At 39.8% G+C, this 15,785-nt stretch overlaps 1 protein-coding gene across 1 annotated transcript in view; it reads left to right on the top strand.

Annotated features, from left to right (window-relative positions):
- Window positions 1-2,309: 2,309 nt before the first annotated feature.
- Window positions 2,310-15,785, top strand: part of LOC135463006 (MYCBP-associated protein-like) — a 34,574-nt gene continuing 21,098 nt past the window's right edge. Inside the window, 9 exon segments of the mRNA XM_064740327.1 lie at window positions 2,310-2,486; window positions 3,217-3,323; window positions 4,244-4,302; window positions 10,872-10,913; window positions 10,916-11,067; window positions 11,070-11,148; window positions 12,953-13,072; window positions 13,598-13,661; window positions 15,366-15,448. Of these exon segments, the coding sequence (XP_064596397.1) occupies window positions 2,310-2,486; window positions 3,217-3,323; window positions 4,244-4,302; window positions 10,872-10,913; window positions 10,916-11,067; window positions 11,070-11,148; window positions 12,953-13,072; window positions 13,598-13,661; window positions 15,366-15,448 (883 nt within the window).

Raw genomic sequence — 15,785 nt, 5'->3', positions numbered from 1 at the left:
TAAGAAATGATCTATAGGCTATAAAAATGATCAGCCCCAGTGTAGAAGTGGTTCTGTGGTATTTACATAAGAGTTAGGAATTGTCAGTCCTCACGTGGAAGTGGTTGTACACTACCTTTACAGGCTGTAATATGGCCAACCCCAGCGTGGAGGTGATTCTGTGGTACTGTTGTGGTTTGGTTGTTTACGTGTTTGATGCATAAAGGCAACATTTGGTGTATTTTGGTTTGATGTTGGCGACAACCAATCTCAGCGTGGAACAGTTCCCCTCGTGGATGTAGGCTGACAAATACTGTTGGGTGCGCTGATGCAAACCGTTGCGGAAAACAAAATGTACGAGTGTTATGCACCATATGTATGCGCGAGATCTCGTTCGCTTCGTTGCCATGGTACAAAATGGCCGTCGACTGAAACAAAATTTTGCAAGTGCGCATCTCTTATGGAAAAGATTCTGATTAAGTGTATGTCAGAGAAGTGAAACAGGCAAAATGAGTAGCAAGCTGAATCTTAAAGCTTCAAAGCAGTCTCGACCTAAATCATCAGGTACGTATGTATAAACTTTTTGTGGTAAATCTTTGACCCAATGATTAAACATGTTGTTGTTGTAAAATTCAAATCAAATATTTCTATTACTTAGTTTTAGTATTCAACTGCATTATTAACCCATGTTCTGTCAAAATTTTGTTTGTTTACCATACGTGACATTTGCATTAGGCTATAATGGCAAGCCTCTTCATCTGTCAATCAGTATAGTGTGTTAACAGTCATCTTTTCACTAGTTTCAGTAAGTCGATTGAACCATTTAATACATAGGCCTATGCACGATCGATCTCACGCGGAACTCTCGAGAACTCGTATCTTTCATACACCCTACTGCCAAGAAATCGGCCATGAACTTCCAGTATTGGGTATCGTCTAGTTCACAGCTCAGACGATGTCCATAGTAAAATTTGTTAGGCTTCTGACAAGAAAGTTGGCAAAACGAAACTGCTTGGCAGAAATATGTACTGAAAAACACGGCAGTTGGAGTTTGAATTTATCCAGTTTCCACTAGTTTCATGCTTGTGTGGATTTATTGGTGATGACAAATGGGAACACCTGCCTGGAATTGAAAGCTGAAACGACTAAGACTATGGACAGACAAATTATTTGGGGTCCAGCAGAAGTATATTAAAGCCAGCTAGGGAAGTACAGATGTGAAGTACTGTGCAGTGATAGTATATGTAATCACAGCCCTACAGAGCTAGCAGTCTATGTACCGTGTGTTTAAGACGTCATAGCGGAATAATAATTTATTAAAGGAGTTTACATGTGGCACATACCTTGTATATTACCACAACAGGAAGTAAATTAGTTTGTAAATGTATCATTCTGAAATAGTAGAAAACGGAATGAAAATAATGCTTTACAGATACAATTAACGAGTGTCTGAAGAGAGATGTTGTCTTTCCTGCGCTGTACGTTTTCATTGGATACTGTTATGTTATATTCATGAGGCTTCATTTTGACGTGCATAGTGTTAACTGCAAAATCTGAATTGACATATTCCGATTATGATAACACCGCCTTGAAAGGATAGGAAGATATTAGCCGTACCTGACGTCAGGGGGAGGAAACCAGTCAGACTGCAGTCATGTGGTCACTCACCTTACACTAATGTCAAAAACAGAACGATCGGAAACCAAAAGAGGTCAAGTTATTCATGAGGACCAATTTGCCTGATACCAAAGAAGCATGCTACCCTATTTTTTCTAAGATCTGGGTAACCAGGTCTTCTTATTTTGTTACCAATATACATGTAAGTGTTTTCAGGAATATTGAGTTTCTTTTTTTCTCACATGGTTAGACCGTCTAATGAACAACATATTCATAGCTTTACTTTTCTAAAAGGCTGGTAAAGAAATGTAATATTCATCTTTCAACACTATTAATATCTGTCCCAAATTTGAGAAGAATTAGGGTATGTATTATGTTTGGTTTCATACAACACTTCGGGTCCAAAAATTGCCTTCTTAAATATAATCAAGGCAGGACAGTTTCTGTAAAAAGAAGATAACTGACAATGCGAACATGTTGCTTCGTGGAACTTTGGATATGTTCAGATTGAGTTTATGTAAACTTTCGAATATTTCTTTCCAAAAACCACCTTAAATCGAATAAATATAACCAGTTATTGAGTTTTTTATTCAATTGACGGACCAAATACTGGCGACTTCTATGAACCCCTGAGCATTAAACAACAATCAAATAAATAAGTGCTTAAATATGGTGTGTTTGATGTGGACACGTAAGTGTATTATATATAAACCATGATTATTGTAGATAAGCTGAAGACAGGAAAAAAAGGTGGTGGAACACCTGAGAAAGCTTCCACACCCAACCCGTCTCAGGATGCCCTTGGTGAGGACAACCGTCCTCAATCACAAAATGTTATCAGTGGGGAAGAGATTGAGAAACTGGCAATCAAGGAGGAAAATCTACAGAAGGTACGTCTGTGAATTGTACGCCACTGACAAAGACTAGGAGGAAATCCTGATATATGCTATGAAAAACTACTGTTGTAATACTAGGCCCTTTTTCACAAAACTTTGTATATCAATTTTTTGTAAATTTTCTTGTAAATAACGTAGCTTAACAGCGCTATAACCTTGATGTCTTGTACGAAAAAAGTTACGAGAAATATGATTTTCGAAGTTTTGTGAAAGTGGCCTCTGATTCTTAAAAAGCAGAGTTGTGTGCTTTTATTTTTCACCTCAGTTTTTATGCCTAAAACTTGTAAATTTCTCATGAATTTCATCCAAAGGATAATATGAAAGTAATGAAACATGATCAGTACGACCCATAAAGACCACCAGAGAATTTAGCTTTCAGAGAATTTAATTGCACTGAATTCACTAAAAATAAAAGTCTAAAATTTACTTGTAATTGAAGATAGTTATGGCATACTTTGCAGTGTTGCGGACTTATATTTTGTTGTTGTTTTATTCTGCTTTAATTCGGATATAGATATAATGATTGAAAACTCATTTACCAATTTCTACTTGACCAGTAATGATAAAATTTTGAAAAGTTTTCCAGGTGCACCTTTCGGGTATAGATTTGAGCAGAATTGTAGACAGAGTTTGGTTAGCAAAGTATTAGAGTCTGCTTTAAACAGGGAAAGGTTTCTGTCTGCATTTGCCCCAGGATTAATATGGTTATATTGTTTTGTCATAGCTGCATGAGCCAAAACCACCGAAAGAAGTTAAACAGAAGAATCCGATTCCTGTGACTGTCCGAAAATTGCGACCTGCCGAAGAGTTGGAGCAGCCGAAACCAAAACAGTATTTAACACTTTTTAATCCATAATCAAGTTGTTGTTTGTCTTAAGGATAAATTTGCACTGCGCAACAGTAACATTATAAACAATGTAAAGGTGAAGGTTTTTGCTAAGCATTTCTGATTCTAGGACTGTGATCATCCTTTGGGAATAGGCTGTGACATGACAGGGTGTCAGGTGTGGTATCATCAGCATGGCATTCCAGCAATGACTCAGCGCTGTAAAAATCTAGGAGCAGTATGAAGCTATTTGGTGGCATCATGGGTGTAACAGAAATTGTGTGAAAAGTGACAAAGTGAAAAGAAGCAAACAAATTGTTTTCCCAGAAATCATACTACTTGAATTTTAGCACCAATTCCCACTTTGGATCACAAAACTGTCTGACTTGGTCTTATCTTCAAAACGGTTTGCAGAGGTAAAACTGATCAAATGTTTATTTTGATACCAAGAGTTTTCTTTAAATTTCATGACAAAGTTGAAAATAAGTGTTCAAGTTAAATTATAATTTCTGGAATTACGGCAGAAGTTAAGACTAACTTAAATCTAAGATAGTTTTGTGATCATGACTGCAGACCCCAGGATCACAGTGTGATCTTAGACATCAGTAAAAATTTCATTCATTTAACTGGATCTGTTCCTTTCTGTTATTTTAGAATTTGGTCTGCATTAATTTTCCCAGAATTAACGTCGTTACACAGTACTTTGACTTTGTTATGGGAGAAATAACAATTTTAAGGGGATTTGAAATTTTGACTTAAGTCTAAGGTCGTTTCGTGATCCCGGTGCCAGGTTATCATGTCCTTCAGCCTGTCCTTAAATAATTTTGCATACATTTGGCTGTAAAATCTCATGTTTCTGAATTGTACAAGTCACCTTTCCTTGTCATTTTACCACTTTTCACAGTTGTCTCCCATTGCTTTTCAGGTTGACAGTGTTTAAACCAGCCCCACCTACTGCCCCTCTGCGCCCAATGGACTACTCAGGTAAAGGCAGATTTACAGACTTACAGCTTATGTCTGTTACCTGTGCACTTTCTGGCCTTTCTTTTCATAAGTCTTTACCAGAAACAAATGGATTCCAGTAAATTTGCTTTGGGGGAATCCATCAGAGTGTAGGTTATATCTAGTACCACAAAAGTTGGCAGTTACTCCAAGTGAGTTTTAATACGTGGTATGTAAAACTAAACAGTTTTGGGGATTCTGGTTGACTTACATATAACTATATTTCACTTTTTGTTGATTAGTTTATGATAAATCCGTAAGAATTTGCTTGCAGTGTAGTTCGGTAAGTCAGTTCAAAACCCTGGTTAGTTCACAATTTATTTTGATCTCTGTTCATGGGATGGAGGTTCTAGGATTTGTATGTACCTATGTCAAAATAATGTGTAAAAAAAAAAAAGCCAAACAAAACATGCATTATGGGGATGGTGGTCATATGTCCACTTGGTGAGAGGAAGTATATAGTTTTGAACTGGAAATTTGAGAAAAATTGGTCATTTCGATAATTACATATGTGACTTCCTCAGGGGAATCCAAGCAGATTCCCACATTCCCGTTGAAAGTAAAGCCCTGATTTTGTGAGCTCCTCCGATTCTTCTGATGTTCCTGTTTTCTTGTGTTAAAGATGCTGAAGAGTCACGATCTAGCTCTCACTAGCACAAACCCTCTTAGCATTCAGGCATTAAGTGGCCATGGTAATTACATGGTCCCAATGTTAAGTAGGGTTTGTGCAAGTGCTCAGAGAATACCAAGGAAGTGTTGTGTTTCTCTCTGTTTCTTTCAGATCTTAGCATAGTTTTAGCCAGAATTTGAAATCAGGCTGTCTCATTTCCAATTTTCTCCCAATCTGTCCCATGTTAATTTTATCAGAAGAGGAGGTCTCAAAGACACTGAGACACCCCTCTGGCCAAACCTATGGACCTTTGTGAACTTCAGCATAAGTAGTAGGCTCTAAGATACATGTAGATTGGCCATTCTTTTTGACAACAACAAAGGATGAAATGTCTACAGTGTTTTAATTTGTTACCTTGTTTGTACCATCATATTTTCAACTTTACAGCTTTTAATCTTGTGCCATTTTGATGTTGGCTAGTCATTGAAAAGGTCTTAAAATTTTGCAGTAAAACACAGGCAAATCACAACCAAACTACAGGCAAACCACAAGCAAACTACAGTAACTGTACTGTGTAACATGTACTTGTTAATCATATGTCACTCATCTGTACAGGGGTTGGCAAACTTGACTTGAGAGGAAAACCACGTATGTTTTTTTTGGGTGGATGTATCCTTATTGAAGTGTTAAAGCTTAACTCACACTTGTACACTTCAGTTATTGCTTTTGGGATGTGGACATGAAGCTTGATTTTATACACTCACTTCAACCATTGCGCTTGTGACGAGGATACACAGCTTGGGTTTACATGTCCACACACTTCAGCCATTGCGTTTGTGACAAGGATACACAGGTTGGGTTTACATGTACATACACTTCAGCCATTGCTTTTGTGATGAGGATACACAGCTTGGGTTTACATGTACACACACTTCAGCCATTGCGTTTGTGACGAGGATACACAGCTTGGGTTTACATGTACATACACTTCAGCCATTGCTTTTGTGATGAGGATACACAGCTTGGGTTTACATGTACACACACTTCAGCCATTGCTTTGGTGACGAGGATACACAGCTTGGGTTTACATGTGCACACACTTCAACCATTGCTTTTGTGATGAGGATACACAGCTTGGGTTTACATGTACACACACTTCAGCCATTGCTTTTGTGATGAGGATACACAGCTTGGGTTTACATGTACACACACTTCAGCCATTGCTTTTGTGATGAGGATACATAGCTTGGGTTTACATGTGCACACACTTCAGCCATTGCTTTTGTGATGAGGATACACAGCTTGGGTTTACATGTCCACACACTTCAGCCATTGCTTTTGTGACGAGGATACACAGCTTGGGTTTACATGTACACACACTTCAGCCATTGCTTTTGTGACAAGGATACACAGCTTGGGTTTACATGTCCACACACTTCAACCATTGCTTTTGTGATGAGGATACACAGCTTGGGTTTACATGTCCACACACTTCAGCCGTTGCTTTTGTGATGAGGATACACAGCTTGGGTTTACATGTACACACACTTCAGCCGTTGCTTTTGTGATGAGGATACACAGCTTGGGTTTACATGTGCACACACTTCAGCCATTACGTTTGTGACGTGGATACACAGCTTGGGTTTACATGTACACACACTTCAACCATTGCGTTTGTGACAAGGATACACAGCTTGGGTTTACATGTACACACACTTCAGCCATTGCGTTTGTGACAAGGATACACAGCTTGGGTTTACATGTGCACACACTTCAGCCATTGCGTTTGTGATGAGGATACACAGCTTGGGTTTACATGTCCACTCACTTCAGCCATTGCTTTTGTGATGAGGATACACAGCTTGGGTTTACATGTACACACACTTCAGCCATTGCTTTTGTGACCAGGATACACAGCTTGGGTTTACATGTACACACACTTCAGCCATTGCGTTTGTGACAAGGATACACAGCTTGGGTTTACATGTGCACACACTTCAGCCATTGCGTTTGTGATGAGGATACACAGCTTGGGTTTACATGTCCACTCACTTCAGCCATTGCTTTTGTGACAAGGATACACAGCTTGGGTTTACATGTCCACACACTTCAACCATTGCTTTTGTGATGAGGATACACAGCTTGGGTTTACATGTCCACACACTTCAGCCGTTGCTTTTGTGATGAGGATACACAGCTTGGGTTTACATGTACACACACTTCAGCCATTGCTTTTGTGATGAGGATACACAGCTTGGGTTTACATGTGCACACACTTCAGCCATTGCGTTTGTGACGTGGATACACAGCTTGGGTTTACATGTACACACACTTCAACCATTGCGTTTGTGACAAGGATACACAGCTTGGGTTTACATGTACACACACTTCAGCCATTGCTTTTGTGACAAGGATACATAGCTTGGGTTTACATGTCCACACACTTCAGCCATTGCTTTTGTGACAAGGATACACAGCTTGGGTTTACATGTACACACACTTCAGCCATTGCATTTGTGACAAGGATACATAGCTTGGGTTTACATGTACACACACTTCAGCCATTGCTTTTGTGACGAGGATACACAGCTTGGGTTTACATGTACATACACTTCAACCATTGCGTTTGTGACAAGGATACACAGCTTGGGTTTACACGTACACAGACTTCAGCCATTGCTTTTGTGACAAGGATACATAGCTTGGGTTTACATGTACACACACTTCAACCATTGCTTTTGTGATGAGGATACACAGCTTGGGTTTACATGTACACACACTTCAGCCATTGCTTTTGTGACGAGGATACATAGCTTGGGTTTACATGTGCACACACTTCAGCCATTGCTTTTGTGATGAGGATACACAGCTTGGGTTTACATGTACACACACTTCAACCATTGCTTTTGTGATGAGGATACACAGCTTGGGTTTACATGTCCACACACTTCAGCCATTGCTTTTGTGACAAGGATACACAGCTTGGGTTTACATGTACACACACTTCAGCCATTGCGTTTGTGACAAGGATACACAGCTTGGGTTTACATGTGGCACACACTTCAGCCTTGCGTTTGTGATGAGGATACACAGCTTGGGTTTACATGTCCACTCACTTCAGCCATTGCTTTTGTGATGAGGATACATAGCTTGGGTTTACATGTCCACTCACTTCAGCACATTGCTTTTGTGATGAGGATACACAGCTTGGGTTTACATGTCCACTCACTTCAGCCATTGCTTTTGTGACGAGGATACATAGCTTGGGTTTACATGTACACACACTTCAGCCATTGCTTTTGTGATGAGGATACACAGCTTGGGTTTACATGTACACACACTTCAGCCATTGCTTTTGTGAGGAAGATACACAGCTTGGGTTTACATGTTCACACACTTCAGCCATTGCTTTTGTGACGAGGATACACAGCTTGGGTTTACATGTACACACACTTCAGCCATTGCTTTGTGACAAGGATACATAGCTTGGGTTTACATGTACACACACTTCAGCATTTGCTTTTGTGATGAGGATACACAGCTTGGGTTTACATGTACACACACTTCAGCCATTGCTTTTGTGATGAGGATACACAGCTTGGGTTTTACATGTCCACTCACTTCAGCCATTGCTTTTGTGATGAGGATACACAGCTTGGGTTTACATGTACACTCACTTCAGCCATTGCGTTTGTGATGAGGATACATAGCTTGGGTTTACATGTACACTCACTTCAGCCATTGCTTTTGTGATGAGGATACACAGCTTGGGTTTACATGTACACACACTTCAGCCGTTGCTTTTGTGACGAGGGTACACAGCTTGGGTTTACATGTTGCACACACTTCAGCCATTGCTTTTGTGACGAGGATACATAGCTTGGGTTTACATATACACATACATCAGCCATTGCTTTTGTGACAAATGTGTGTATATTTTCTCATTGGATTTTTATGCTGCTTAACCTACTATACCAAATGCTTTTTATTGGCTTGTGAGTAACATCTGGAGGAAATAATTTGTAACGAGAAGCTCCTAATTCACTGGAGCATCACCTGTTGGGAAAAAGATACTCCTCCTGTACTCCATTGAGATTGTCGATACATTTAAGTTGTTATATAATGCTTGATGCAGTGCAGCAATGAACATGTGTCATGTGCACATGGGTACATGTAATCGCTTTATGCTGTGGTATTATACGATCTGTGGTATTATACAAGCTGTGGTATTATACAGGCTGTGGTATTATACAATCTGTGGTATCATACAAGCTGTGGTATTATACAAGCTGTTGTATCATACAAGCGTTGGTATTATACATGCTGTGGTATTATACAAGCTGTGGTATCATACAAGCTGTGATATTATACATGCTGTGGTATTATACAAGCTGTGGTATTATTACATGCTGTGGTATTATACAAGCTGTGGTATTATACAAGCGTTGGTATTATACAAGCGTTGGTATTATACAAGCTGTTGTATCATATATGCTTTGGTATTATACAGGCTGTGGTATTATACAAGTTGTGGTATGATACAGGCTGTGGTATTATACAAGCTGTGGTATTATACATGCTGTGGTGTCATAATGCTTTGGCATTATACATGCTGTGGTATTATACAAGCTGTGGTATTATACAAAGCTGTGGTATGATACTGGCTGTGGTATTATACATGCTGTGGTATCATACAAGCTGTGGTATGATACAGGCTGTGGTATTATACAAGCTGTGGTATTATACAATCTGTGGTATGATACAGGCTGTGGTATTATACAAGCTGTGGTACATGTATTATACAAGCTGTGGTATCATACAAGCTGTGATATTATACATGCTGTGGTGTCATAATGCTTTGGTATTATACATGCTGTGGTATTATACAAAGCTGTGGTATGATACCGGCTGTGGTATTATACAAGCTTTTGTATTATACAAGCTGTGGTATGATACAGGCTGTGGTATTATTCAAGCTGTGGTATTATACAAGCTTTGATATTATACAAAGCTGTGGTATTATACAAGCTTTGGTATCATACAAGCGTTGGTATTATACAAGCTGTGGTATTATACAAGCTTTGGCCTTATACAAGCTATGGTATTATACAAGCTTTGGTATTATACATGTACTGTTATCTGCATAACTTATAACAGTTATCTCACTAGTTGTCTAGTGGGTCAGTTGCCCTGAGGAACTTACTGCTTGAATGAAAATAAATAGTTAGAAAATGTTTAAGGAAATGTAGTTGTATCTTGGTTTTGTCATTTAATGTCTTAAATGGCTTTAGTAGTATGTTGTATGTGATTACTGATTGTTGTATGTGGTTACTGACTGTTATGATGTGTGTGGTTACTTACTGTTATGTTGTATGTGATTACTGATTGTTGTATGTGATTTCTGACTGTTATGTTGTATGTGGTTACTTTACTGTTATGTTGTATGTGATTACTGATTGTTGTATGTGGTTACTGACTGTTATGATGTGTGTGGTTACTTACTGTTATGTTGTATGTGATTACTGACTGTTATGTTGTATGTGATTACTGACTGTTATGTTGTATGTGATTACTGATTGTTGTATGTGATTTCTGACTGTTATGTTGTATGTGATTACTGACTGTTATGTTGTATGTGGTTACTTACTGTTGTGTTGTATGTGATTTACTGACTGTTATGTTGTATGTAAATACTGACTTACGTTGTATGTGATTACTGACCGTTATGTTGTCTGTGATTTCTGATTGTTGCATGTGATTTCTGACTGTTGTATGTGGTTACTGACTGTTATGTTGTATGTGATTACTGACTGTAAAAGTTGTGAATAATTGTTCAAATCCTATTTTTAAAAAAAATATGTAAGTGTGTTTGTAAAAACTGCATGAGTTGCATACATATGTAACCTTCATTGTAATCTATCTTTTGTGTTGTCTCCCTTAGGTATTGCTGGTCCCCGTTATGACCTAGATGGCGCTGTGTTACCTACAGCATTCTTGGGCCATATGAAGACTTCAGAAGTGAGGCTATAAGGAGGGGGGACCTTTTGGACATTCCTAGCTTGCACCCTGAAGACATTCAGCCTAGGTGTCCGTCTGTGAAGTATGAGAAGAAGCCCACTCCTCTAGATCCTCCCACTCCAGGAAGGATGAGCACAATGCACTGAGACACTGGCAGGTTAAGATGAGAGAGAGGAAGAGACAGCAGGGATACATTTCCAGTAAGTTCTTGGGTGTGGGGGTACAGAATGACTGACAGATTCAGACAGAGTGACTGACAGACTCATAGAGTAGGTATACATCTCTAGTAAGTTTTGGGGGGAAAACAGAGTGACTGACAGGCTCATAGAGTAGGTATACATCTCTGGTAAGTTCTTGGGAGAAAAAGAGAGTAACAGACAGACTCATACAGTAGGTATACATCTCTAGTAAGCTCTTGGTGGGGGGCGGGGGGAACAGAGTGACTAACAGACTCATACAGTAGGTATACATCTCTAGTAAGTTTTGGGGGGAAAACAGAGTGACTGACAGGCTCATAGAGTAAGTATACATCTCTGGTAAGTTCTTGGGTGAAAAAGAGAGTAACAGACAGACTCATACAGTAGGTATACATCTCTAGTAAGCTCTTGGTGGGGGGCGGGGGGGAACAGAGTAACTAACAGACTCATAGAGTAGGTATACATCTCTAGTAAGTTTTGGGGGGAAAACAGAGTGACTGACAGGCTCATAGAGTAAGCATACATCTCTAGTAAGCTCTTGGTGGGGAAGGGGGGAACAGAGTGACTGACAGACTCATAGAGTAGGTATACATCTCTAGTAAGTTTTGGGGGGAAAACAGAGTGACCGACAGACTCATAGAGTAGGTATACATCTCTAGTAAGCTCTTGGTGGGGGGCTGGGGGGAACAGAGTGACCAACAGACTCATAGAGTATGTATACATCTCTAGTAAGCTCTTGGTGGGGAAACAGAGTGACCGACATACATCTCTAGAAACAGGGAAACAGAGTGACCAACAGACTCATAGAGTAGGTATACATCTCTAGTAAGCTCTTGAGGGGAAACAGAGTGACCGACAGACTCATAGAGTAGGTATACATCTCTAGTAAGTTTTTTTTTTGGGGGGGGGGGGGGGCGGGGGACAGAGTGACAGACTCATAGAGTAGGTATACATCACTGGTAAGTTTTGATGGGGGGGAACAGAGTGACAGACTCATAGAGTAGGTATGCATCACTAGTAAGTTTGGTGGGGGGCAACAGAGTGACTGACACATAAAGTAGGTATGCATCACTAGTAAGTTTGGTGGGGGGCAACAGAGTGACTGACACATAGAGTAGGTATGCATCACTAGTAAGTTTGGTGGGGGGGGGAGGGGGTTGAACAGAGTGACTGACACATAGAGTAGGGATACATCTCCAGTAAGTTCTGAGAAAAAAAAACATACGTGACATAGCTGGCAAAAAAGGTGATGTTGTCTTGACCTCAAGCCCCTCGTTAAGTGCATACCAAGTTTGCATGGAGCCTTGGAAACCAAAAACAAAATAAAAAATAAAATATCCAGGCGTATAAAAGCAGTTGGGTGGTCAGATTATATCTTGTGTGTACTGAAATACATGTATGTGTACTGTAAGACGTTGTTTGAAGTTGTTTGTGTGTCGGCCGACTCCATAGTTATGTCAAAACTGGGGAACCTTTGCACTGGACTATGCTTTGTATTGGGCCTACCTGTGAATAAAGTTTGCAAATAGCTGTCCTGCCATTTTTGAAGCTAGCTGGCACTGTTTCCATTTACAAGGTGATAGCCATCTGACTATAATGGTTGTTGTGGATAGTGTTGTGTTAGGTTTCAGTGAGGATGAACTGATGTAACTATCAAAATGTGGAACGTTCCTTCAATGAACAATGCGTGGGAAGGTCTCTCAGCAACCTGCGGATGGTCAGATGCCAGTTTTCAGGCCATGATGTCATTTCCTGTGTGAAGCACTCTTAAACCTGCATCCATATACATGTGTGTTGTTGTTGACAGAGTTGTTACAGAAATCTCCCCAGTCTCTGGTGATGAATCAGGCAGACACTTACTATCACACTCAGGAACAGAGGTACATCATTGACAGGACGATACCAGCTGTGGATTATGGCAAAGGATGTAAGTTATCTCCCCTTACCATCAACATTTACCTCCCCTTTCTGTCTACCCTGGCATGGTTTTCTTTCCACTCCAGTGTAAGTTTTGGTGGAATGCCTTATATTTGAAGGATGTGGTTTTGTCATTCCTTTTGATTTTTTTCACACAGTCAGTTTTTTTTTTTGTGAATATTGTGTGTTCCACAAAGTCAGTTTTCTTTCTCACTTATTGTGTGTTCCACATAATCATTGTTTTTTCTCACTTATTGTGAGTTCCACAAAGTCATTGTTCTTTCTCACTTATTGTGTGTTCCACAAAGTCAGTTTTCTTTCTCACTTATTGTGTGTTCCACAAAGTCAGTTTTCTTTCTCACTTATTGTGTGTTCCACATAATCATTGTTCTTTCTCACTTATTGTGTGTTCCACAAAGTCAGTTTTCTTTCTCACTTATTGTGTGTTCCACAAAGTCAGTTTTCTTTCTAGCATATCATCCCTACTTGATCCACCCTCGGATTTAGTTTCTTTTGCTGAATTCACCTTTTCCAGACCGTGTTGGCAGTGAGTTCTGGAAACAGCAAGAGACTATAGGAGAAGAAATGACAGGACTTCAGTGAGTAGCCTCCTTTTGTTTTTTAACGGTGAATGAGCAGGTGAATTGTGCGACATGTATATTTATCGGCTAGATTTTTCCAGTAGGATTATTCTACTTTCCAAAAAAATCTCAAAACATCTGAGATAAACAGCACTCACAGAATCTGGCGATATGAGAAACTTAGTCTTGGACGAAACTTTGCCATTTTAAAGGAGGAGAAAATTTAAATATCAGTCAAATACCATTGAAAAGAGTATGCATTTCCTCGTAGGTGCATGCCATAACAAAAATTTTAATATGTGCCTCGAGCTGATAAATTATAAAGTCTTCCCAGAAGGCAACGGACAATACAGTTCATTTTGTGCTTGACGATTGGGAAATCCGAATGTTGGACATAGGTTCCGAGTTTACACGAACAAGCCGGCAGCTTTAATGACGTCATGGACTCAGCGATTTATGCCAGCTTTGCTGTTTTCAGGCTTTACGTGTATGGCGAGGAAAAATCGCAATTATGCAGCAGGCACCACCATATAGAAAAAAAATGTGCTCTTTTCAGCCTATAGTGTCATGTTTTTAAGTTTTCTTCTCCTTTAATATCATGTAGGCTGACAGGATGAGGTCTCAGGCTAGCTGTCTTACTGGGCTGTCTTTGTAAGGCAGCATTGTATTAACTATTCCCAGCTCATGCTGGCTTCCTCACCGGCCGTATGTGAGAAGGTCTGTCAGCAACTTGAGAAAGGGGGCATGGGTTTTCACCCCAGGTCTGCCAAGTGTCCTCCCACCATAATGCTGGTAGCTGTTGTATAAGTAAAGTATTCTTGAGTATGGCGTAATACACCAATTAAATAAACAAATAAATATTAGCAATTCAGTTGCTCAATAACACTGGTATTACAGTATGTAATGCGAAACTAAGTGGCCAGAGGTGTTTGCTTAGCCATACATATGTTGAAAGCACTTGTCCTCCACCAGAAACTAAGTGGCCAGAGGTGTTTGCTTAGCCATACATATGTTGAAAGCACTTATCCTTCACCAGAAACTAAGTGGCCAGAGGTGTTTGCTTAGCCATACATATGTTGAAAGCACTTGTCCTCCACCAGAAACTAAGTGGCCAGAGGTGTTTGCTTAGCCATGCATAAGTTGAAAGCACTTGTCCTCCACCAGAAACTAAGTGGCCAGAGGTGTTTGCTTAGCCATACATAAGTTGAAAGCACTTGTCCTCCACCAGAAACTAAGTGGCCAGAGGTGTTTGCTTAGCCATGCATATGTTCAAAGCACTTGTCCTCCACCAGTATGGTGTACATGTCTCTGCATCACACAGGGCAAAGTCTGTCATTAACTTGCCAAATGTTTGTGGTTTACCTCCAACTCCCTGCTTTCATCCACCCATAAATTTGATTGCCATGATAAACCAGAATCAAATAAATGAATCAAAATATTTTAGGCCAGTTTTTTTTTGTATTTTTTTCTTATTGACCATTCATTAATGACCAGCCGCACCAACTTTATACCAAAAATATGACTCTCACATGATGTGCTCTTGCAATCCTTTTCTGTGGGATTATATTATGTGATGTCATCTCTCAGCAGGTTGGATGGTCAACAATTTTCTCACTGATTACACAATGAAATTTACTGACTCATCACATGATCATTTGTATCTAATGAAATCTGAGCAAGCTGTATATGGTAAGTGAACTTCACTGGCTTTTGACCTTGCAGCATGACCTTGTCGCAGACAGAGAGGGGGTACCCACCACCCATACAGCATGTTGGCATACCTGAAGTTGTCAAATCTGAGAAGGGTTAGTATTACAGTGACAGCAGTGAGTACAGATCATCTGTGAGCAATTTTAGATGGACTTTTAGGTGAAAGTTGTCAAATCTGAGAAGGGTTAGTATTACAGTGACAGTAGTGAGTACAGATCATCTGTGAGCACTTTTAGATAGACTTTTAGGTGGAAGTTGTCAAATCTGAGAAGGGTTAGTATTACAGTGACAGTAGTACAGATCATCTGTGAGCAATTTTAGATAGACTTTTAGATGGAAGTTGTCAGATCTGAGAAGGGGGGCCTCAGTGGCTCAGTTGGTTAGCGCGCTAGGACAGCGTAATGACTCAGGAGCCTCTCACCAATGCGGTCG

The sequence above is a fragment of the Liolophura sinensis genome, chromosome 2, assembly GCF_032854445.1.
Source record: "Liolophura sinensis isolate JHLJ2023 chromosome 2, CUHK_Ljap_v2, whole genome shotgun sequence".
Taxonomy (NCBI): Eukaryota; Metazoa; Mollusca; class Polyplacophora; order Chitonida; family Chitonidae; genus Liolophura; species Liolophura sinensis.
Note: the sequence above shows the minus strand (reverse complement) of the source record. Positions and strands in the feature narration are given on the sequence as shown.